Source organism: Aquarana catesbeiana, linkage group LG02 (assembly GCF_042186555.1).
Source record: "Aquarana catesbeiana isolate 2022-GZ linkage group LG02, ASM4218655v1, whole genome shotgun sequence".
In the NCBI taxonomy this organism is placed as follows: Eukaryota; Metazoa; Chordata; class Amphibia; order Anura; family Ranidae; genus Aquarana; species Aquarana catesbeiana.
In genome coordinates this window covers 386,214,906-386,241,265 of record NC_133325.1, presented here as the reverse complement: position 1 = coordinate 386,241,265, position 26,360 = coordinate 386,214,906, and the positions used below count along the sequence as shown (strand labels likewise).

Sequence of the window (26,360 nt, the reverse complement as noted above, 5' to 3'; positions counted from 1 at the left end):
TTTTGTTTTTCATTGATGGTTTCGAGTTGACTTCACTCCAGAGAAGAGCTGCCCTTTGTGAACAAACTCACATTGTGCTGTACAAGATATTTCCTCATCCGGCATCTCCTATGGACTTTTCCCGATCTATAGACTTTTTGCAGTGGTTGAAAGTTGTTATATCTTAAGGATTACCCGGTCTAATTCAGCATTACCACTCTATATAGGATTTTTTTATTTGCTGTAATTTACTTTGTCAGCTATGAGAGCCAATGTCCTTTTATTCAATCACCTGGAGGTAGCTGCATCTAACCTATGGTATACGGATGCAAGCCCTGTGTTCTGTACTGTACTTCAAGATTTAATTTAAAGGTAAAATCAAATTCCTATTTCTCCAAATCTTTGCAACACATATTCATAACATTATTTACACTAAGCTAGTCTCTATTTGCTTTGAGTAATACAGAAGTGAGTTTACTGGAAACTGAAATAGAGAAAAGCAGACGTTCCCAGGGAAAAAAAATAAAACCATTCAGAACATCTACCTGTGGATAGGACAGTCTAGTGCATTTTCCATGGGTAGGTATTCTGAACCAACAAGGCTTTGTAAAAATCCAGTTATTGAAGCATTCATTTCCTTCCTTTTGTGGAAGAATATTTTTATGTGTTTCCAAGGTAACATTGCCTGACTTGGTATTCAAATGAGGTTATAGATATTGTTTAGTATAGAAAAAAGATTTAGAGATTTTGTCATCAAATCCAAAAAACTGCTGCAGGCACATAGAGGCCTTCAAAACCTTCCTGTCACACTCTTAACAGCAGGACTTCTGGCAGGCAACGATCCGACAATTCCAGGCAGTGCTAGCTTGCCTGTTTGGCCCTTTCAAATTCTTATTTGCCTATCACTACGATGGGTTGTCTCACTTGGCAGTAGGATTGTGGAGGACGCAGAAAGGTATAGACAAGCTTTGGTACCATTAGGATCCATGACAGGAGGGTTTTAGTCTGCTTCAGGAATGTGCACCAAATAATGCGCCATCCTGGTGTATTAATTAAGTCCACTTTGTGTGTTACAGCAAACTCATCTTCAAACATGTGATTTACCAAGTGCACCTCCACTTTCACAAAAAATGTGCAATATCACTGTTGACCAGAAGTTGATACCTCACAAACTAAAAGGATACCATGTAATACTTAGGCAAGTAGCATCCGACAGCACTCCTCTTCCAACCGTTTCAGCAGATTTGCACAAAGATCACCTTATTTCCTCATATAAGAGTGGAATATAAAATGGACCAAATCTGAGTGGACTCCTTGAGATCTAATACTTTATTAACCCAGAGCATTAAAACATACTCGCAAACACAGGCTTGTAATTGTTACGTATAAGAATACAGCTATGTTCAGCGCTCCTGAAAACCTCTCTACAGCCTTTTGGAGGTGGGTCTAATGCACTGATGCATTGTGCCACCGCTCCACTCATGCAGCTGCATAATTCATTGAACTGTGAAAGCATAAACTACAAGTACCATCAGCCACAGCGGTCATGCCCGCAGTTCATTCACACTGCCTGCAGCTCTACAATGACAGCTGGTTCAGAGGTACGGGCAACAGAGCTGTAGGCAGTGTGTGTAGGCACTTGACATTGCACCTGATAATGGGTGCAATGCTTTAAAGGCACCTGTTTTAAAAAATAATAAATGTAAACTTTTTTTTTACCTGCAAAAAGATGTGCAATTTATTAACTTTTATGTAAAGGTGAACTTGGCCTTTTAAAGTAGATGTTAACCCAATCAATATAATCTTTTTTAAGCTTTATCATTTAATGTAACTTTAATGTAAATTCACTAGTAGTTTGTCCAGCCTAGCACAGGAGGGAGCATGATTCCACCTGCAGTAGGAAACACAAGAGGAAGGACTTTTAAAGGGGGAGGGGTTCCCGGCCTTGTCCACCAGTAATTGGATTCTCTTCACTGGAGGGAAATGTCTTTTATAAAATCTCTTGGTTTAGGAGTGGAGGATGTTGTGCCTTTTTCTAGCAGGCCTTTTCGTCTTCTTTTTTTTTTTTTTTTTAACTTCTGGAAACCCTAGCCGGTTGCATGGGTTCTGAAGTCCATGGGGACTCAGGATGATTGCTAGACCTGGCTCCCCGGTGGCCTTTGTTCCTTTACTGGTGCCATGAAGCGTCACTTCTGGTAGGGAAGGGGATAGTTATCGTCCTTGGATCAAGCAGTTCCAGTCTGTGGAGCACAGCAGGAATTCTGGCAGGCCTCTTCCCATTCTGGGTCTAGCATGGCATGTGTACACCAGGAATTGGTGGCTCTTTAAAAGGAATTCACTGTTGCTCCAGTGCAGCTTGTTGGCAAGCAGCAACAATCACCCCTTTCTTTGCATTCTTGGCTGAGCCCTCTGCTGCATGAATACAAAGGGCAACAATGCGGGGGAGGCAGTCACGAGTGGCACCTGCTATGCACAGGTAAGCAGATTTGCCTAGACACAAATTACTTGTCTAAGTAATCAGAGAGTCCCCTCCCATTACTCGATTGACATCTTTTCCATTAAAGTAAATTGGAAACACCACTGGGAATGTGCAGATTCCAAGTGGGAAGTTTTCGCTGAATATATCACAATCATTTAAAATCAAAGATCTGGACAATCGATCTAGATGAGGGAATACAGTAAATAACTTTTTTAGTATGAAAGGTACACATATTAATTCAACAAACCCCTACATATCCCTTTTATATATAATATCAGGTTATTATAACAAATATTAAGGACTCGTATATATGGGATAACAAAAGAAAAAAGGATTATATATTTAATAGATAATGAGTAAATAGATGTAATTTATGAAGAAGACACTGATATATAAAAAGATATGTAGGTGTTTGTTAACTTTTTTGTATAAAAAGGTACACATTAAATTATTTATTTTTTCTTTTCCACTGTATTTATTCTTCCAATGTATTCCCTCATCTAGATCAATTGTCCAGATCATTGATTTTAAACTATTGTGATATGTTCAGAGAAAACTTCCTATTGGGAATCTGCAAATTCACAGCGGTGTTTCCAATTTACTTTAATAGTATGATGTCAATTGAGTAATGGGAGGAGACTTTCTGGTCACTTGTATTGTGTGTGTGTAAATATATATAGTTATATATTCTCACAAAAGTACACCCCTCAATTTAATTTTTTGTAAATATTTGTCCCCTCAAAATAACTCAACACTTAGCCATTAATGTCTAAACCTCTGGCAACAAAAGTGAGTACACCCCTAAGTAAAAATGTCCAAATTGGGCCCAATTGGCCATTTTTCCTCTCAGTGTCATGTGACTCTTTAGCGTTACAAAGTCTCAGGTGTGAATAGGGAGCAGGTGTGTTAAATTTGGTGTTATCGCTCTCACTCTCTTACTGGTCACTGGAAGTTCAACATGGCACCTCATGGCAAAGAACTCTGAGGATCTGAAAAAAAAGAATTGCTGCTCTACATAAAGATGGCCAAGGCTATAAGAAGATTGCCAAGACCCTGAAACTGAGCTGCAGCACAGTAGCCAAGACCATACAGTGGTTTATCAGGACAGGTTCCACTCAGAACAGGCTTCGCCGTGGCCGACCAAAGAAGTTGAGTGCACGTACTCAGCGTCATATCCAGAGGTTGTCTTTGGGAAATGGACGTATGAGTGCTGCCAGCATTGCTGCAGAGGTTGAAGGGGGTGGGGGTCAGCCTGTCAGTGCTCAGACCATACGCTGCATACTGCATCAAATTGGTCTGCATGGCTGTCGTCCCAGAAGGAAGCCTCTTCTAAAGATCATGCACAAGAAAGCCTGCAAACAGTTTGCTGAAGACAAGCAGACTAAGGGCATGGATTACTGGAACCATGTCCCGTGGTCTGATGAGACCAAGATAAACTTATTTGGTTTAGATGGTGTCAAGTGTGTGTGTGGCGGCAACCAGGTGAGGAGTACAAAGACAAGTGTGTCTTGCTTACAGTCAAGCATGGTGATGGGAGTGTCATGGTCTGGGGTTGCATGAGTGCTGTCGGCACTGGGGAGCTACGGTTCATTGAGGGAACCATGAATGTCAACATGTACTGTGATACTGAAGCAGAGCATGATCCCCTCCCTTTAGAGACTGGGCCGCAGGGCAGTATTCCAACATAACGACCCCCAAACACAACTCCAAGACGACCACTGCCTTGCTAAAGTTGCTGAGGTTTTAAATAATGGACTGGCCAAACATGTCTTCAGACCTAAACCCTATTGAGCATCCACAAACAGAAAGTGGAGGAGCACAAGGTCTCTAACATCCACCAGGTACAAGCTGGAGTTCCAAGAGTTCCTGTCTCCTCGTTTTTTCTCAGATCAAAACGTTCCTAAGGATCCAGAGAAAAAAAGTCTTTCTCTCAAGCATTGGACCATTTTTTTTTTTTTTGCAAAAGTGGTCATGGTGGTCCCCATGTAAGAGCAGAGGTTGGGGTTTGGTTAAATCCAAATGGATATTCTGGATCTCAAAGATCTAAACTCTTCCCCGCTCACCAGAAATTTCTACACTTTGAGGTAGAAAATCTTCATTTCCAGTTTTTAGCGCTACCTTTTCGGGCTAGCTACTGCACCTCGAGTATTTATAAAGATCCTGGCTCCTCCTTTAGCAAGGTTAAGGGCTCAAAGAATAACTATACTAGCCTACTTAGACTATCTACTCTTGATGGATCAATCGGTAGCCCGTTTAAAAGTCTGGTCACTGCAGTCGGCTACTTGGAATACTTTAGGTTGGATCCTCAACCTAGAAAAAGCCTCCTTAAAACCATCAAGGAGATTGCAGTACTTAAGGCTGATCATAGATACAGTCCAGAAAAGGGTATTTTTGCCCCAGGAAAGAATCGTTTCCTTAAAGGAACTGATTTGGTTGGTCAAAACAAAGAAGAATCCTTCTATTCATCTTTGCATAAGTTTATTGGGAAAAATGGTGGCTTCTTTTGAGGCCGTTCCTTATGTGCAGTTTCATTCAAGACTGCTCCAAAACAGTATTCTGTCAACTTGGAACAAGAAGGTCCAAACTCTGGTCTTCCCGAATCGTTTATCCGCCAAAGTACGTCAGAGTCTCAATTGGTGGTTAATATCCAAAAATAAAGATCGTTTCTACTGGTTACCTGGAAAGTAGTAACAGCTGCCAGCCTTTTGGGTTGGGGAGCAGTCCTGGAAGAAGCGTCTGTCCAAGGGAAGTGGTCCAAATCAGAGTTGACCTTCCCATCAATATTCTAGAGATTCAGACAGTACACCTGGCCTTAAAGGCCTGGACACTCAGACTACGGAATTATACTGTCAGGATTCAATCCGACAATGCCACAGCTGAGGCTTATATCAATCACCAAGGGGGCACGAGAAGTCGTGCGGCCCAGAGAGAGGTGAATCATGTTCTGTTTTGGGCAGAAAACAACATCTCTTGCCTATCAGCAGTTTTCATTCCAGGGATGGGGAATTGGCAGGCGGACTACTTGAGTCGCCAACAATTGTTCCCGGGAGAATGGTCCCTTCACCCCGACATCTTTCTGACAATATGCCAAAAGTAGGGAATTCTGGACGTGAATCTGTTTGCGTCCAGGTTCAACAAAAAGATCGACAACTTTGTGTCAAGGACAAGGGATCCGATGGCGTACGGAACAGATGCCTTGGTCTTTCCATGGGATCAGTTTTCCCTGATCTATGCGTTCCCTCCTGTTCTGCTGCTTCCGTGTCTCCTACACAGGATCAAGCAAGAGGGAGAGGGGGTGATTCTGGTGGCCCAGGAGATCTTGGTTTGCTGAGATCATAAGGATGGCAGTAGGTGACCCTTGGACCCTGCCCCTGTGGCCAGATCTTCTCTCGCAAGGTCCGGTGTTCCACCCTACCCTAAAAACGCTAAATTTAATGGTTTAGCTATTGAGACCCACATTCTAAAGGACCATGGGCTGCCAGCTTCCGTAGTTTCTACCTTGGTTAATGCTAGGAAGCCGGCCTCCAGAATCATATATTATAGAGTCTGGAAGGCATATGTCTCCTGGTGTGAATCCAGGGGTTGGCACCCCAGGAAACATATCATAGAGTAGGTTCCTTGAGTTCCTACAGATGGGATCAGTAATCAAGCTGGCCTTGAGCACTATCAAGAGCCTGGTGTCGGCCTTATCGGTGTTTTTTCAACAACCACTTGCTTCACACTCTCTCTGGTTCGTAACCTTATCTAGGGGGTAACGCGGATTAATCCCCCAGTTAAGTCACCCCTGAACACTTGGGACTTAAATTTAGTACTGTCGGCTTTACAAAAACAGCCTTTTGAACCGATTCAAGATATTCCCTTGATCCTCTTGACGAGGAAATAGTTTTCTTGGTTGCTGTATCTTCTGCAAGGAGAGTATCAGAGTTGGCTGCTCTTTTCTGTAAAGAGCCATATTTGATTATTCATAAGGATAAGGTTGTATTTGTCCTCATCCTAATTTTCTACCGAAGGTAGTGTCAGGTTTTCATTTAAACGAGGATATTGTTCTGCCTTCATTTTTTCCAGAAAAGTCACTACATTCTCTTGATGTGGTGAGAGCGGTCTAGGTCTATTTAAAAGCGACTGCTCAGATTAGTAAAACAGATGTTTTGTTTGTGTTGCCAGACTGTCCTAAAAGAGGACAGGCGGCGTTGAAATCTACCATACCTAAATGGATTTGTCAAGTGATTGTTCAAGCTTATGGTTTAAAGAGGAAAATTCCTCCTTTTCATATTAAAGCGCACTCCACCAGGGCTGTGAGTGCTTCTTGGGCAGTGCCTCACCAAGCCTCCATGGCTCAGATCTGCAAGGCCTCAACTTGGTCTTCAATCCATACATTTACCAGATTCTATCAAGTAGATGTAAAAGGTCATGAGGATATCACCTTTGGGCATAGTGTACTGCAGGCTGCAGTATAAGTCCTCTAGTCTCTTGGTGCCCTACTTTTGTTGTGTCTCCCTCCCTTCAGTTGGCATTGCTGTGGGACATCCCGCATAGTAACTACTATGGCTCTCTGTCCCCTGATGTATGAAAAGAAAGAAGGATTTTTAAAACAGCTTACCTGTAAAATCCTTTTCTTTGAGGTACATCACAGGACACAGAGGTCTCTCCCTTCTTGGTATACATGTGTATTGCTTTGCTACAAAACTGAAGTACCCCCAGTAGTGGGAGGGGTTATATAGGGAGTGCACTTTTTGTCTTAGGGCGTGCCAGTGTCCATCACCTGAAAATGGCCTATAATCCACATAGTAACCACTATGGCTCTGTGTCTCCTGATGTACTTCAAAGAAAAGGATTTTACAGGTTAGCTGTTTTAAAAATCCTATTTTTTTATTTAATTGAATCTTTTAATAAATGCTACTCTTTGCTTACACATTGTACATCCAGAAGCTCATAGCAGAAGGCTACTGTCCAGAATTTTCCGACAGGCCTCCTTTTGCAATTCTTGTTTTTTACATCTCCTTCAAAAGACCCTGTAAAAGCCTCAGCATTGTTGTCCCTCTTAGTTGAACTGGCCAACTAGAAGGTGTTAGTGCCAGTACCCACAGAAGAAAAGAATCTGGGTTTCTTTGCTCACATTTTTGTGGTTCAGAAACTGTCTGTAAAATCCTGTCTCATTTTAAACTTTTAACCCTTGAACAAAATCATAAAATACAAATAATCCCTAAGAAGGGTCTTAATTGACATGAGCTCACCAATCGCCCAATGTAGGTGGATATGGAAATTCCCACTTTAATGCAATGGTTTTTGAGCAAGAAACAAAAGACTGAATTTTGGCACCCTCATCTCACTAGGATAGTTTCTCATCTACATTTTCTAGGATACACACCCAGGGGTCTGAAACAATATGCGTTTGATAAATCACAAAACCCACCTACACATAGTTTATCTAATATGGGCAATAAATGACCTGTATTTTCTCCTTCCTCAAAAAAATTACTATTAGCATATAAACTTTTATATTCTGCCATCAAGTGTCAGTTTCTACATCAGTTGGGCATCCTTCCATCATTTTAAATTATTCATGGAGCATCTGTGATCCCTTATCTCGATTAATCTTGTTCTCTTTTTTGTGTCCTGAGAATAATAGCAGGTCAAACAGGATCTGCAAGAGGTGATTTTTTTTTTTTTTTTTTTTTTTTTATGTAATTAGGATGGATGGAGAAATCCAGTTTAACCCTTTCTCAAAATATCAGTTTTTTGGGGTATGTGGTAGATTTGATTACTCCAAACAATTTATTTACTTGGATAAAAGATTAGAAAAGTGATGGGGGGCCTTAGCGATGCTAAAATGCAACTTTCCAGTTTCCATTCCAGCGGCTTTGTACCTGTTGGATTTGAAGTCTGCCTCATTTCAGACCATTCAGTAGGCTAAAGCCCACTTCAGGATTCTACAGCCTTGCGTTCTCAAAAGTCTGTGACAGAGATGAGCGTTCCTTAGACCTTGAAGTTTTTGTGCCACAATGGGTGAAGAGATCCCTGTGGTAGTGAGGAGAATCTATCCTGCAGGCTTCTTTGGTCATTACATTTTCTCTGAGACTCAACAATGGATGAAAGAGGCTGGGGCACATCAAGGGAAAAGATTCGGCACCCAGACCATTTTGTAGGTAAGTCTGTAAGGTTTTCTCTTCAGGAGAGGAAGGTTTCAATTAGTATTCTTAGCTTTTCCAGAGGATAGAGCCGATCAGGGTCTTTTCATTTGCACGCTTAAAGTGCAGGTTGTTTTTTTTGTTTGTTTTTTTTCTTAACAGTGTCTGGCCACAAATCTACTTATTTTTAGATTATTTAAGGTCCTTTCTAGATTGAGACCTGTTCTGTTTAAGTGTTTTTCTAAATGGGATCTTTCAAGTGTCCTCCTGGGTTTAATTAAGATTTCCCTGTTATCAGAGTTATCCCTTAAAGGTGACCTTTCTAACCTTCTAATTTCTATTGCTTTGGCCAGGCACATAAGTGAGTTGCAAGCGCTGTCCATATAGAAATTGTTTCTCCAAATTTTTGGTGATGTTAGTTTTACGTACTAATCTTGGTTTCTTACCCAAGGTATCCATTAACTTTCATCCTTCTCAGAATACCGTTTTGCCCTGGTTTTGTCATTATCCTTACAACAGTAAGGAATAATTATTCCATCTCCTTGATGTTAGAGCTTGTGCATTATAATGTTTGGAGCCAATAAGCATTAGCAAAACAGAGGCCCTCTTCATTCTGGAATTTGGGTAGTAAGAAAGTATGCCAAGCCTTGAAAAATACAGGTGCTGTGGATCAAACAAGCAATCTCAGAAGCCTATAGGGCCCTAGACAAAACATGTCCCTTTTCTCCCATGGCCCATTCTACCAGATCATTATTTACTTCTTGGGCAGAGCAAGTTGGAGTGTTTCCCCTTTTCACATATTCTAGTCACAACCTCCCGCAGCTCTTAAAGTGTATGTATTGCGGCGCTAAAATCAATAATTATTAAAAAACAGTCCAAGGAAGGTCTGAAGAGTAGGAGAAATCCAATCACCAGGTATAGTGCAGATATGGAGGAGCGCTCGACACCACGTGATGATGTAGTCTGCTTACCAGATAGCTGTAAACAGTAGGCATGTATAGATACTCTCAATAACATCCAGCAAATCATGCTCTCTGGAACCCCTCATCAATACAGACAACCACATCCGGATGGCTTCCTCCACAGATCAACATCTCCCAGAAATCACATCAGAAGTGGGACTCTTTCTATAGTATTAAAGAGTAGCTGGTGCAGAGCTTACTGTGAGCCTGACTGTGCAGTTCCCGCAGCTCTTGTTCAGGGTTCTTCAGGCAGTGGTTCCTCCTTTTGTTGTTTAAATTCTGTTAATTGAATTTATATTTGACATAACAGATAAGGTGGCGACAAACCGCCATAAAAATGGCTACACAGGGCCGTAAACATTCTAGAAATACAAGAACCTGGTAATCTAATAGTTCTAAAATAAAACCCTTCTTCCCCCCTCCCGTCTGTTTCGGAAATGTTTATACCTCACTTAAATGATTAACGATACCAATATAAGTGATTAAACCTTTGTCTATATAAGAATAAAAACGAACGATAACAGGGCAAAAAGATAAACCATCACATTTATTTGCACAGAAAAGGAACGTTAGAGATTACCAAATACAACATGGAGGATACAACCTTAAAGCAGAGATGTTACCAATGATACAAAGTATTGCTATAATGGTCATACACATGCTAGCTAGAGATTAATAATATATTAAGGCAAAATCCTACAGTAGAAAAAGCTACAGAAAAGAAAAGAGATATAAGAGATAATAGAGATACATTGTATAGAGAAGTCTTACGTAACCATCCTTCATCTAGACCGTCAGCACAAGAGAATGGGCAGTGATCTGTGCTGCAATATATACACTTGTAAACCCCCCCCCCCTTCCTTCCATATGCCAAAACTCCTACGTTGAGTCAATGGGGGTGGGGGGCTCTCTTACCAGCTACCATATCCTGACCAGGTTATTCCTTTTCCCTTCCCACCTCCCACCTCCTTTGAAGTGACACTACTATCAAATGGTCACTCCAGATAACATTCCACAGCAGGGCAAGATGTCTCTGTTGATTCCAAACATGTTCTCAAACTATAGTCATTAAAAGGTCACTGCAAGTAACATTAATAATAAAGTCCATCACCTTCAGGGCCCAAATCTCCACCACATGTCCCACCCTCTAAACTCGTCTCCCTTCCAACTTTTATGCCCCTGAGGGCTGCTGAAAAGAATAATGCATCTACCTTCCAAAACCAGTGTTTAATAGCTAAATGAGCCCCTAGGCCATCCTGGTCTAAAAGTACCTTTTGGATAGTAATTTCAACCATATAAAACAGTAGAAGTAGAGGACTTAAAAGGCTATTAGTTACCAACATGCCACTCACGCCCAAGTGTCTGGCCTATCTTGTATAAGGGTGCAAGCATTGCCCGAGAATTCGCAATCCATACCTGAGAGGTCAACCTGTGGTGAAAGAAGAATGCATCCAGGCTCGCCAGACCTTTTGAAATTTCTTTTCGCAACCTCTGGTGATATATGTGGCCTTATAAAAAGGGATCCTAGAGTTGACCAGACAATTCCTAAAGGACACAGTCGGGGGAGGAAGGCTTCTTCCAATGGAGAAGAATAGCCTTCCGTGCATAAAATAGTATGACATTGAGTAAGGTTCTAAGGACATTAGACTGGACCACAGCATCCACCAAACCCAGGAGGCACACTGAGATGGATTGGGGTATAGGTATGGTAAGTATTTTGGTTAAACACTCAAGTACTTTCGACCAAAAGTCTTGGATTGCCGGACAACTACAAAAAATGTGTTCAAAATTGACAGAGACATGTGTACATCTACAGCATGTGGCAGAGCACAAGGAGTAAATCCCTGCCAATCGGGCTGGGGTATAGTAGATTCTGTGAAAAAATTTAAAATAGCAGTCTATCCCTAGCTGACACTAGATGTTTAAATGGCCTCTCCCACATGTCATCCCAAACATCTCCATCAATGTTTGGGACCTCCATCCGCCATCGCTCCTTACAATGGAGCATCATAGGAGCTGCAGTCCCAAACAATTCTTTGTAAGTTATTGACAACATTCCCCATCCTGAGGAAGGATTTCCAAAACCGAAGGCTGAGTCTATATCCCCAGTGTCTGAAATTGTGACTAAAATGCATGCCATAGTTGGAGATAATTGAAAAAAATATTTGTTCGGAAGAACCAAATTTTGCTTTAAATTGATCAAAGGAGAGTAAAGTTCCCTCCCGTGTGATATCCCCAACCTTTTTGATTCCCTTTGCAGCCCACATCCCTGGATCTTGGAATTCACAAAAGTGCGAGGGACAAAGGGTTCATCCACAGTGGGGCAGCAGGTGATATGCCCTTGAAGTCGGGCTGCATGAAATGTTGGGAAGTTGCTCAAGCAGTTAAGATTCCAGCAAATTGCCACAGGTGCTTGCCCCGGCTCACCACTGCCCACAGCGCATGTACAGAGAAGGAATGGCCGCACAACGCAGTAAGATAAATGCTTGTAGGAATTTTTTATTGTCACCGTGCCAGACATATAACGGGAATAGGATTAACACGTTTCACATGAACATACCGCGCTTGTTCACAACATAGATCTGGTCAGTGGAAGAACATACTTGCTTCCCCGGAACACAGCAAATTGTAGACTCTCATATGAACCCAATACTGCTGCTTCCAACACCGTAGCTGAGTCACTATCATCCTTCAATTGGCAGCGACGTGCAAATACCATGTGACCTGCAAGGTAGTACATGGAACAACCCCCCCCCCCCCGTCCCCCCGTCCCCAGAGTTCCTGCAGCACCTTTAAGCCTATACGCGGGGGTGAACTGGACCAAAGAAAGGAGGTCGCTTGGCCATCTAGTCTTTTAAATTAGGATTTAGGGATCCGTAGAGGCGCATGGTGTAAAAAATAAAGGATAACCGGGAGAACCTTCATTTTAATAAGATTTATTTTTTTAATCAAGGATAGCTGTAAATTTTTCCAGGCCAGGATTCTCTGTTTTAGTAATGAGACTACCGGGAGAAAGTTTAAAGCCATATAATTCTCTGCTTGCCCAGTAATCTGGACACCAAGATTAGTTACCTCTGATACCCATTTCAGAGGAAGTGAGGGATCTGCCACTGCAGTGGCACCTGCATCCAGAGGCAAAAGAGGATTTAGTCCAGCTCACCTTCAAACCTGAATAGCATGCGAAGGTGTTCAAAATATCGAGGTTCCCACCTGGATCGCCTTCACCTCCGAGGTGGATCGAAGCGCTTTGGCTAGGGGTGCCATCATAAGTGCAAAGAGAAAAGGCTATAAGGGACAACCTTGCCTCGTCCCTCCACCAATGGAGGGAAAAAAGGGGAAACGGAATCTGAGCCTGATCACCACCTTAGGGGACCTATATTAAAGCGCTACCCGGTTCGGACCGAATTTCATCTTTTCAAGGACCCTATGTATGTACTGCTAGTCCACGAAATCAAAAGTTTTTTTCTATGTCAGTTGACACAAATACACTTGTAGACTGGCAAGCATGAGGTAATTGAAGGTGTGTAAAAACCCTGCGTAGATTAGTCTGTGGATTTTCCAGGCATAAATCCAGTCTGATCTAAATCCACAAGTGACAATATAGACTTAGCTGATCTAGTGGCCAAAATCTTGGGGAGAATTTTGAGATCTGCATTGAGCAAAGCAATTGGTCTATAAGCATAACAATCCATAGGGTTCTTCCTGCCAGTTTTGGTATCAGAACCATATAGGCCTCCAACGTGGATTGATCTGGATGCTAACTGCTCCAAATAGGTCTGATATATTTCAATTGGGAACCTATCCAGGCCTGGTGCCTTATGTGGGGGTCAGTGGTTCCTCCTTAATCTGGTAAGTGCTCACTTAGCCTCTCCTGTGCTGTCTTGGACAGACAACTAATCAAAATCAAAGTTATGCCCTGTACACACAGTCGGACTTTAAGACAGAATATGTGCGATCGGAGCTTGTTGTCGGAAATTCCGACCGTGTGTGGGCTCCATCGGGATTTTTCCATCAGACTTTCCGACACACAAAGTTTGAGAGCAGGCTATAAAATTTTCCGACAACAAAATCCGTTCGCGTAAATTCCGACCATGTGTGGACAATTCCGACGCACAAAGTGCCACGCATACTCAGAATAAATTAAGAGACGAAAGCTATTGGCTGCTGCCCTGTTTATAGTCCCGACGTACGTGTTTTACTTCACCGCGTTCAGAACGATCGGATTTTCCGACAACTTTGTGCGACCGTGTGTATGCAAGACAAGTTTGAGCCAACATCCGTCAGAAAAAATCCATGGATTTTGTTGTCGGAATGTCCGATCAATGTCCGATCGTGTGTACAGGGCATTAGACTTACTGGTATATTTCCAGGAGTCATCCAGGACAGCAAGGATTCCCTCCCTTTTTTATTTACATCCCTAAGGGTTTTTCAGAAAAAATACTGGACTAAGCTGGGTACTGCCCTTTTTAAAGTTCTCCCTGTATTTTTATTTGCCTCCTGAGGTGGAGTCCTGTTCTGTCCTGTGCTACTCCTGGAAACCGTTACCAGAAAGTCACAACTCTGATTTTCAAAAGTAATTTTCAGTATTTTAAAACCAAATGATCCTGTCATGAAGGTGCTTATAAACCCACTTCCTGTTATGGGATAACAATGTTCTGTCCATGTCTCAGTTCTGTCTGAGGAGCTGAGAGGAGGAGTTTCAGATGGCATAGACAGTACAGGAATCACTTCTTGCAAGAGCAAGGTGTCATGGGATATTTAGTCCTTGAAATTCAAAATAATTAACAAGTTTAAAGTTGCAAAGCATGCAACTTAGATTAGATTGTCAAAAAGAACTATTGTTTGTATTGTTATTATAATGCTGATGTTATAGAATTAATCTGCATGCTGTGACCATAGAACTCCTGTAACCTCATTACTGCCCCCAACATATGGCATATAGTGGTGGTGGTGGTGGGGAATTACACTCACTCCTTGCTACTCTAGTGTGTGTATATCAGACAAATCAACTATCCACTTTCTACAGCCCCTTTAAAGTGAACTCCCCCCCCCCCCTTCCACCCTCCTGCATTGCTGGTATCGCCAAGTAGAGGAATAAGAGACAGGTATCAGACTTAAGTTACTACTGTATAAAATAAGTGAGCATTTAGTTTCTTGCTATACCCAACTATGACCAGTTCATTTTACATGTGTAAATTCTTTGATTTATCATAAACGAGCCTGGCTAGATGTTGTAAATATGGATTGAACTAAATATTACAGACTGGCAAAAGAGCACTGCAGTATGTAATACCAAACCTGTCTCTCTAACCCTGCCACCATGAATAAAATGTGATGGGTGGTGTTCTCCTTTAGGATGCATACTCATATTCATCCTGTTGACTGTTCAGTTAAGGATTGTATTTTTGTAGAATCTGTTTATTTTAGGGTTCTTTGTCAATAGGACAAAGTGCTAAAGAGACCTTAGGAGAAACATTACTAAATATCTGAGTTTTTAATTAATTTTAAACACTGATTTGTTTGTAGGTACCAGTAAGAAATGTAACTCCCCCAAGCATTCTAGATCCGGTGAAAGAGCAGGGAGTCTGTCTCTGAGGAGAGCCGTGGACTGTGGAGGAGAAGGTGGTCACCGTGTGAAAGGAGAAGGTCAAGTCCCTTCAGAAGGTAATTTACACAGTTCACATAATTAATTGGCTTTCTTATGTTCCTTCCTTGGACACCATTTTTGTATTTCAACTGGCCAATCCCTGTTTTTTCCTCTTGAGGAAAAAACAGGGACTGGCCAGTTGAAATGACAAGATTTTTAAGTTCTTCCTCTCCATAGGAAGAGCCTATATCTTCATCCACTGTAAATGTGCATTTTGTACCATTATCTTTTGTCAGAGAGCTCTTTTGGAGTCATGATCTTAAAATGATACACTGGTCGAATTGCTAGTCTTTGTGTAGCTTTACTTATACTGCTGACAGTTATGAATGTTCAGATGACTGCCTGCAATTTATAGAGTGCGGGCCTGCTAATAAATGTCTCTCCCTTTCACAAAATGTATTTAATACCTGGCTGTTGCTGAGATTTTGATTTGTGACGTTACAGGATTGTTTTCTGTGCACCATCAAATAGTAATAAAAGCTTTTTTCCCTAATGACTTTTTTTTATTTTTATTTTTTATTCCTTCTCAAAAACCAAGGGAAATTTACTTTTGGAGAGAGGAGCTTAATCACCTTAAAAATTAAGGCACAAGCTATTTTAGCTGCTAATTAGGTCTTACTATTTTTAAAAGAAAACCTCCACACAAATGAACATCATTACAATGTAATCGTGGTTTAAATGTGATGTTTGTTTTTTGACAGGTATTTGTTTTGTACTTCTCCAACAGAGCTGTTAACTATTTTTTACCCCCATTAATCTGGCTAGCAGACCTGAAGGTCAGAGGGTGAGACACCACATGCCTATATTGACTGATCAGGAAGGACATCATTATAATCCCTCACTGACCATCAGAAGAAAATATTTTCACCTCATGCTGCAAACCTGCTTGGTGCAAGGACATTTAGTTTTGGTTCATCCACACAGGCAGTTAGAATAAGATCTTATCACCTGCTTCTACAGTTTCCATGCAAATGTTTGCTGGATTTAGTCCTCCACCCCAAACTTCCATGCCTGATAGCCACTTTATCTCAATGCTTGTGGGACATAAATACAAAAAGGCCAAATCCAGTCCCCATGGCAGATCTGTCCAAAGGCCAACTTATAATAATTCTATTATAGTGTACCTTTACCAAAGCCAAATGCCTCACAAGCCTTTGAAAGTGATCATTTCATAAAGTTGCACCTTTATGAAAAAAACGATCGACATTGGTTACTAAATGAGATATAAGATTTTTCCCTCCCCGTCTTTCAGGACAGCCACAATGAGAGATCTTGGCTGCTCCTCTTCCTTTGGAAACAATGTGCCAGCCCCCATAAATGTTCACTTCCCCCCGCCAGTTTCAGTTATTTGTGTTTCCCCCGGTGGGGAGACGCTGCGCAGGAATCTGGCCTAAAAGTCAGAGACTGGGGGCTGTATTTTTAGTCCCTATTTTGAAGACAGGGGTTCTCCCAGGGCAGTGGCATGGTACTCACCGGCTGTATTTTTGCCTCCCCAACTTCTCTGAGTGCTGGTGGAAGACTGGGGGCCCGCTATCACAGCCACAGGGCTGTTGGCAGGGAAGCTTCACTGTTCCCCCTGTACAGAGTACAGGCCGCAGAGTGGAACCAGGCGGGCCGGACGGCGAGTGACATAATTTCCGGCCAGGGAAGGGGGGCGCGGAAGTTTTCCCTTTGACCTGCGACTTCCAATTCTGAGTCGCAGGGCTGATAGGGGGCTGGGCAGAGGCTGGAGACGAGTCGGAACACAGCACAGGCGGTGTGAACACTACACAGGCAGCACCACCAGCATGTCGGAAGCAGACGCTCAGACAGCGCTAAGCGATGCCAGCTCCAGCCATCCGAAGGTAAGGGCACCCTGGGGAAGAGTCCTCCCTGCCTAGGATTTTCCTCTTCCACCATGGTTCCTGTAGTGGGGGGGGGGGGGGACCCCTCTAGGTGGTCGGGGGGGATGAAATCAAGTCCCTTATTTTTTTTTTTTAGAAGGGGCTAGGTACTCCCCATGCTTGTTTTCTCTGTGTTATGTCTTATGGGGATATTGATTTATGCTTTTTTGTATGTATTTCAGAAAGCTACTGAAAAAAAAAGCTCTGCATAGCTCTAAGAGAAAGTGCGCCTCCTGTAGGGACACCCTAGGGGAGCCTTGGAAAAAAGTTTTATGTAAAGATTGTATTGATGCTCTGGTTAGCGAAAGGACATCAGAACAGGAGACAGGGTTAGCAGCATTGGTTAAAGAGTTGTCCTCAGCTTTTCAGTCTTTCAAAACCTTATTTGAAGGCTTACAATTTCCCGCTAATCCCTTACCTGCAACACAGAGTACAAACCCGCCCCTGGCACAGGACTCTGCATCTTCCCAGTAATCATATAGATATAAAATCATACAAATACTACATAATATTATAAAAAAACCTTTCCTATCCCTAGGCAGCAAGACGCTTTCTATCCAGGCATCAGCTGCCTCAAGGACACCTCCTCCCTCCTCCTCCCCCCCATCTGCTGCCAGGATCACACGGCTCTCCACTCCAAAAGGATCTCTACAGTTTGCAGCTGTGTTTACACACTTCTCCTGAGACAGGCACATCTGACAGCCTAACAGCACCGCAAAAAGAAAATACAATCTATTTACATCCATAGAACAACTGGGTATGGAACTTGGAATAATCAATTGTCCATCACAGGACACATCCTCCTACTAGCAACACCACCTCTCCCCATGTACACATGTCGGCCTACCGGCCCATACAGACTGTGCTCCAGTTCTCCTGGCTCTGATGAAGAGGTTTTCCTCGAAACGCGTCAGCCTTTCTTAAATACCTGCCTCAATATGGGCACACCCCAATTTTAACTTCCTAGTACTTATTTTGTTACCTGTTTTTCCTTTTTTTTATAATATTATGTAGTATTTGTATGATTTTATATCTATATGACTATATGTCTGTATTCTTTTACATAAATAAACCATACATTTCCTGATGTAAGCGTCTGATCACGCGCCTTCCACCCATTCCTACTAAACAGTCCTTTCCAGACCACCCCTGGTCAGCTAAGGCAGCAGGACACGCTCCATCATCTACCCCAGTCCTATCTCTGACTACAATACTACCTTTGTTTTACAGCAAACGATCTCACAAGCGCAGGAGTATTTTTCACCATATCTTGTTCACACTTTTGCTCTGCATCTTCCCAACCTATGCCCACTGCTTTGGCAGAGGAGACTACGGGGGCTTCCAGAGAAGGGGCTAGGGAGGAACCAGACAGTGCTACCTCCGGCTCTAAGGAAGAGTCGGAGGGAGGGAACCCGGACGGGGGAGTCCAGGAAACCCTCAAAATACAAACTGTCCCTTGATGAGGACCTTTTAGGGGCAGTCTATACCACCCTGGGTATTTAGGTGGACAAGAAACCCCTATCTCTCCACGACCAAATGTATAAGGGCTTGGGAGAACAGAAAAAAAGTGTTCCCAGTCCATGGGGTCCTGGTAGAGACAGTCAAAAAGGAATGGCAGTATCCTGAGCGAGCGTAAACCCTTCTTTTTCAGGTCCCTAAAAAGGTTTTCATTTTCGGATGACCCTGCGCCAATCTGGAACAAGAACCCCAGACTGGACGCAGCATTCTTGCAAGTTTCCAGAAAAACAAATCTGGCCTTCGAGGATTTAAGGGCTCTGACAGATACCATGGACAAAAGAACTGATTCCCTTCTAAAAAAAGACCTGGGAATCAACTCTCACAACGCTCGTAACCTCGAACATTGGCTTACACAAATTCAAGCCCACATCGCGGCAGGTATGGCAAAAGAGACCGTTTTGTCATCTTTTCTGACTATTTTGCGAGGGGTAGCCATATATAGCGGATGCTTCTGCTGAGTCAGTTCGCATGTTAGCAAGGACCCTTGCACTAGCCAGCTCATCCAGAAGGGTCCTCCTGGCTCAAAACATGGACAGGCGACAATGCCTCTAAAATTAAATTATGTGGCATTCCGCTGACTGGGGACCTTCTCTTCGGCCCAGGTCTGGAAGCGGTATTAGACCGCACAGCCGATAAGAAAAGGGGAACTCAAGAGGTCATCCAACTGGAAAGAATTAAAAGCAATTGGATTGGCACTCGAAGCCTTCAAAGGGGAACTCCTGGGCCAACATATCCAGGTGCGTTCGGGCCAACTCCTCGGTCATTGCTTATATAAACAAGCAGGATGACACGAGAAGCCTGTTGAGGCTAGCAACAGAGATCCTGAGCTGGGTAGAAGTCAACGCACTTTCCCTTTCTGCAGTGTTTCTAAAGGAGGAAGAGAACATAGTGGCCGACTTCCTCAGCCGAAAACAGCTGAGAGAAGGCGACTTTGTACTCAATCAGGAGGTTTTCGACCCTCTAGTCAGGAGATGGGGCCCCCCAGAGGTGGACCTATTTGCTTCAAGCAGCAATGCAAAGACCCCATGCTTCTCACTAAACAGATGGGAAAACACTCTAGAAGTAGATGCCCTGACACAAAGCTGGCACTTGAAAACTTTCTATGCCTTCCCACCTCCGGTTCTTCTTCCAGCTGTACTAAGAAAATTTCAGCTAGAAAACACCTCTCTAATCTTAGTGGCTCCACACTGGCCCAAAAGGGCTTGGTTTTTGATCCTCAGGCGGTTGGCAGTGGAAACCCCCTGGCTTCTTTCGCTTCAAAAGGATCTCCTATCACAGGGCCCAGTTCTCTGTCCCCAGGTACACCGCTGGAACTTATCGGCCTGGCTTCTGAAGAGGAAATACTAAAAACCAAGGGTTTTTCTGATCAACTAGTAGCCACTCTTCTCAATAGTAAGAAGGAGCAGACGCACCGAATCTACCAGAAGGTTTGGGGGCCCTTTAGAGAGTGGTGTTTAGAGAACTCCTTTAAGGTGCAGAGCCCTATAGCAGTCTTGGAGTTTTTGCAGTGCGGTGTAGATAAGGGGCTAGCCACCAGTACCCTTAAGAGCCAAGTCTCGTATTTAGAGAAATCCCTGGCCACCAACCTCTGGGTGGTCAGATTTTTCAAAGCTCTAGCAAGACAGAGGCCAGTGCAGAGTCCATCCTTCCCTAAGTGGGACTTTTCCCTGGTCTTACAGGCCCTAACGGAGCCTCCATTTGAGCCTTTAGAAGATTGTGCTCTAAAGGATTTAACTTACAAAACTGTTTTTTTGGTGACAGTGACCACTGCTAGTAGGGTCAGCGAAATAGAGGCTCTTTCAGTTAGATCCCCCTTTTGTGTTATTTTTTCAGATCGTGTCATTTTTAAGACTGATCTGGCTTTTTTACCGAATGTGGCTTCAAAATACCATAGAAGCCAGGAGGTAATTCTGCCCACTTTTTGGCTTAATCCCTCAATTGTAAGGGAATTTAGGTTCCATACTTTAGACGTAAGGAGATGTATCCTACGGTATATAGAGCTGACGAAGCGTTTTAGAAAGTCAGACTCTGTTTATTTTGTTTGGTGGTGCAAGGAGGGGACAGAAGGTGTCTAGACGCACCATTGCCAGATGGATCAGGGTAGCCATTAGTCAGGTCTACAAACTGGCAGATAAAGAGGCTCCCATGGGAATTAAAGCACACTCTACTATGGCTATGGCAGCTTCGCAGGTGGTAAGAGCTGGAGCAATGCCAGAGCAGATTTGCAAGGCAGCAGTATGGTCCAGTTATACCACCTTTGTGAAACATTACGGAGTGGACCTGGTATCGGCAAATGAGCAGGCCTTTGGGCGAAAGGGTTCTGCAAGCTGTTGTCCCGCCTTAAAGTGGTAAGTGCTCGCCTATCCTCTCATTGTGGCTGTCCTGAAAGACGGGGAGGGAAAATTAGAGTTAGGCTTACCGGTAACGTCTTTTCCTGTAGTCTTTCAGGACAGCCCTATTTACCCACCCAAATTTTTTGGGGGGGTCTTGAGGAAGACCTTAACACAGGCACAATAGTAATATGTGACGGTATGTTAACGTGTTCTTGTGTCTCCCCAGTTGACCAGAGGTGCTCTAGAAAAAACGGAGGCTGGCAGGGGGAGGTGAAAATTTATGGGGGGTGGCACAGTGTTTCCAAAGGAAGAGGAGGAGCCAAGGTCTCTCATTGTGGCTGTCCTGAAAGACTTCAGGAAAAGACGTTACCAGTAAGCGTAACTCTAATTTTTTTTTTTTATATTTGCTGAAAGGCATAAGAAAGAAGGTTTGTGTTCTTATTATAAAGACAACTGTATTTTTGGGCACCCTAAAAGATTGGGTGACGGAAAGCTAACTTTGCTATTCTCCTTGAGTCTCTACAATGAAGCATGATGGCTGATGTTATCATTTGGCTGCTTTTCTGCAGCCAGGACCGGGAAAATGGTTTGAATTTGTTTACAAGAGAACTGTGACTGAGAGATTTGCCTTTCACATTCAAATTAGCCTAAACACAGCCAAGCCTACACTGGAAAAATTTAAAACAAAGAACCTGAATTCCAATTGGAGAGATGTCTTGCCTTTGGCTATTTCTATAACAATTAGCTGCAAAACCTAAAAAAATACTGTTACCCAGCTTGAGGAGTGGCCTAGACAACAGCACTCCATAATTACTCACATTCTCATAGCAGGACCCCTCTCCATTTCTTGGAACGGGAAATCCGCTCTTCTGTTTCTCCCTCAACTTATTGTAATTCTAAATCAGCATTTCCACATGGAATATATGTTTGCCAGAGCTCATCTTACCCTGGCCAGATTTCTTAGAGATTGGGAACCCTGGCTGACTGGTAGTACCCCAGTATCTGAATAACCTCCCTCACCATCAGAAAAAGGAAGGGTTAAACCTTTGGACCCTTGTCGTCTTAAGCCTAGTACACACTATCCGTTTTTTCTGGTTGAACAGAAAAAAGCTGACAGCTCAGGTCAGAGCCACTGTACTAACAATCCAATGTTGGGACAGCGTTCTTCTCCACTGAGCTATTGTGTTCTGACAGGGGTACGGCCACCCGCCTGAAAACTCCAGTAAGAAAAACACTTTAGAATAAATGATCTGGAGCTGATCGGCTGCTGTTTTCCAGCGTGCTTGTCCAACAGAAGCCGGCCAAATGGCCGGCTTCTGTCGGACCGGACACCATACACACAGGCCGAATGCCGGCCGTTTTTTATTGAACCGCCCGATGTCCCCCGACATTCGGCCCGTGTGTACTAGGCTTTACTCCTAGCAAGGACCAGTGCCAACCTTTCTTTCTTCACAGATTAACCTATACGTGCTTCATTATTTCCTGTACAATCTTCTATTGCTTACTCTCTAATATAATGTTTATTATCCGGACCATGCTGCACGATTTGTAGAGTATTGTGCAGCATCTTTGTATTCTAAAGTGTTTGTATTATGTATCTGTTGATACCTTATTCCTCCTGGAATTTTATGTCCTTTTACCACTGTAAGTTCTCATAATCACTTTAATAAAACTACAAATGAAAAAAAATTACTGTAACTGAACATTACTCATTATACCTATCAGTGCATTTTTGCCAAGACTGCAGTTTGCAGGATCAAAATTTGAAAAGCTGTTACAGACTTGCCCCACAAATAATGCAGCCAAAGGTGCTTTTATCAACTATTGATTTAAGGGCGTGAATACCTATGCATTCAACATTACCTATCAGGGCTAGATTGCTGTCTGTGCCCTTGTTGGGGAGATTTACCTTCTCAATTTGTCTACTGTTATCAACAAATGTGAAAGAAAATGCCAAATTTTGGGCTGTCACCACAACTACTGTAGTAGTTGTAGTACTGTGCAGTTCCAAGAGCACTTTCTCAGATATTGTGCAGCTCTCACTGCTCATATTTTTCAATACATACTGGTATATATTTTTTATTTTTAACTTTATTTGTAATGTATTTTGTAATGAACAGTAACACTTTTGCAAGCACAGTGCTTATGTTGGAAAACTATATGTTATATTTGTTAAGGCTGTAACAGTGGAACCAAGAATGGTAGCAGACATGGATCCCCAAGGTCTCTAAACGGGAGTCCTGAGGCGCCTTCTAGTTCTAAAGCAGATGACAGGCAGGCCGACCTACTCAGTGCTGAAATACAATCAATGTGCCTGGAAAAGACTAGAAAAATAGTCACATTGGGGTAAGTGGTTTTGTTTCTTGTTTGTTAAGCCACATGTGTAATCTAAAAATTGAAACTGGACTGTTTCTTTAAATAGATGTAATTATAAACCTTTTCATTGTTTCTCTTGCTTGTTATTTTAATAGACCATAGGTTATATGCTGCAACCTTCTGTTGATTGGGTACTGGCAAAAACTTTTGTTAGGACTGCCCCTAGAGCGTACCCATATCACGCTGCCCACATCGCAAGGCTCCAGTTTTTTCTAGTGTCCTTGGGTGATAGACCAGTTCTCCTGGAGAAGTTTTTTTTTTTTTTTTTGTTGCATAGTTACATAGTAGATAAGGTGAAAAAAAAAGACACGAGTCCGTCAAGCCCAACCTATGTGTGTGATTATATGTCAGTATTACATTGTATATCCCTGTATATTGCGGTCGTTCAGGTGCTTATCTAATAGTTATTTGAAACGATCGATGCTCCCCGCTGAGACTACCGCCTGTGGAAGGGAATTCCACATCCTTGCCGCTCTTACAGTAAAGAACCCTCTACGTAGTTGAAGGTTAAACCCCTTTTCTTCTAATTTTAATGAGTGGCCGTGTGTCTTGTTAAACTCCCTTCCGCAAAAAAGTTTTATCCCTATTGTGGGGTCACCAGTACAGCATTTATAAATTGAAATCATATCCCCTTTCAAGCATCTCTTCTCCAGAGAGAATAAGTTTAGTGCTCGTAACATTTCCTCATAACTAATATCTTCCAGACCCTTTATTAGCTTAGTTGCCCTTCTTTGTACTTGCTCCATTTCCAGTACATCCTTCCTGAGGACTGGAGCCCAGAACTGGACAGCATACTCTAGGTGCGGCCGGACCAGAGTCTTGTAGAGCGGGAGAATTATTGTTTTATCTCTGGAGTTGATCCCCTTTTTAATGCATGCCAGTATTCTGTTTGCTTTGTTAGCAGCAGCTTGGCATTGATGCCATTGCTGAGCCTGTCATCTACTAGGACCCCCAGGTCCTTTTCCATCCTAGATTCTCCCTGAGGTTCTCCCCCCCCAGTGTATAGATTGCATTCATATTTTTGCCACCCAAATGCATTATTTTACATTTTTCTACATTAAATCTCATTTGCCATGTAGTTGCCCACCGCATTAATTTGTTCAGATCTTTTTGCAAGGTTTCCACATCCTGTGGAGAAGTTATTGCCCTGCTTAGCTTAGTAACATCCGCAAATATAGAGACTGAACTGTTTACCCCATCCTCCAGGCCGTTTATGAACAAAATAAATAGGATTGGTCCCAGCACAGAACCCTGGGGGACCCCACTACCCACCTCTAACCATTCTGAGTACTCCCCATTTATCACCACCATCTGAACTCGCCCTTTTAGCCAGTTTTCAATCCATGTACTCACCCTATGATCCATGCCAACGGACCTTATTTTGTGCAGTAAACGTTTATGGGGAACTGTGTCAAATGCTTTTTCAAAATCCAGATACACCACGTCTACGGGCCTTCCTTTATCTAGATGGCAACTCACCTCCTCATAGAAGGTTAATAGATTGGTTTGACAAGAACGATTCTTCATGAATCCATGATGATTACTGCTAATGATACCGTTCTCATTACTAAAATCTTGTATATAGTCCCTTATCATCCCCTCCAAGAGCTTGCATACTATTAATGTTAGGCTAACTGGTCTGTAATTCCTAGGGATGTATTTTGGGCCCTTTTTAAATATTGGTGCTACATTGGCTTTTCTCCAATCACCTGGTACCATTCCATTCAGTAGACTGTCAGTAAAAATTAGGAATAATGCTCTGGCAATTACTTTACTGAGTTCCCTAAGTACCCTCGGATGCAAGCCATCTGGTCCCAGTGATTTATTAATGTTACGTTTCCCAAGTCTAATTTTAATTCTGTCCTCTGTTAACCATGGAGGTGCTTCCTGTGATGTCATAAGGATAAACACTGCAGTTTTTTTTACTGAAGCCCCCCGATTCCCTCATGAAGACAGAGAAGAAGAATAAACTCGATACCTTCGCCATCTCCCCATCCTTTGTAACTAGATGTCCTTCCTCATTCTTTATGGGGCCAATATGGTCTGTCCTCCCTTTTTTACTGTTTACATACTTAAACAATTTATTGGATTTTTTTTTACTCTCCTCCGCTATGTGTCTTTCGTGTTCTATCTTAGCCGCCCTAATTGCACCCTTACATTTCTTGTTGCATTCTTTATAAAGTCTGAATGCTGATGATGGTGCCTCAACCGACTCCTTTGCTTTTATATGCATTTTTACATTGGAGTTAAGCCATCCAGGACTTTGTTCGCTGTTTTAAATGTATTACCCAATGGGGTGCATTGGCTAATGCCCTTATTTAATATGCTCTTAAAGCAAACCCATCTCTCCTCAGTGTTCTTTGTTCCTAAGATTTTATCCCAATTCATGCCTTCTAACAAGGTACGTAGTTTAGGGAAGTTGGGTCTTTTGAAATTCACTGTCTTTGTATTCCCCTTTTGTTTCCTATTTGTGTGTATTATACTGAAGCCAATTGACCTGTGATCGTTGTTTCCTAAATTGCCCCGTATTTCCACATCCGTGAACAGGGCTTTATTGTTGGTAATCGGTAGATCCAGTAACGCTTTATTTCTAGTTGGTGCGTCTACCATCTGAAGCATGAAATTGTCCTGCAAGACATTTAGGAACTGGCGAGCCTTAGACGAATGCGTGGTTCCTTCCGCCCAGTCTATGTCTGGATAATTAAAAACCCCCATTATGATAACACTTCCCATCCTTGCTGCTAATCCAACTTGTGATAGGAGATCTGTCTCCCCCTTCTCCCTCAGGTTAAGGGGCCTATAGCATACTCCCAGTAATATTTTCCCCTTGCTTTATCCCTTTGGAGCCTTACCCATAAGGATTCCACCTCCTCCCTAGCTCCCTTAGTGATATAATCTCTCACATTCACTTGTACATTATTTTTGATATATAGGCATACCCCTCCCCTCTTTTACCCTCTCCATCCTTTATCCCTGCGATAAAGGGTATACCCTTGAATGGTTGCCAGCCAATCATGAGAGCTGTTGAGCCAGGTCTCTGAAATTCCCACAAAAT

The 26,360-nt window shown here is 42.7% G+C and overlaps 1 protein-coding gene across 2 annotated transcripts in view; it reads left to right on the top strand.

Annotated features, from left to right (window-relative positions):
* Positions 1–26,360, top strand: part of TRIM37 (tripartite motif containing 37) — a 291,747-nt gene that overhangs the window by 226,654 nt on the left and 38,733 nt on the right. For both annotated transcript variants that reach the window (XM_073615167.1, XM_073615166.1), the window contains exons 20-21: positions 15,075–15,212; positions 23,107–23,275. In XM_073615167.1, the coding sequence (XP_073471268.1) occupies positions 15,075–15,212; positions 23,107–23,275 (307 nt within the window). The remainder of the gene's footprint in view (positions 1–15,074; positions 15,213–23,106; positions 23,276–26,360) is intronic.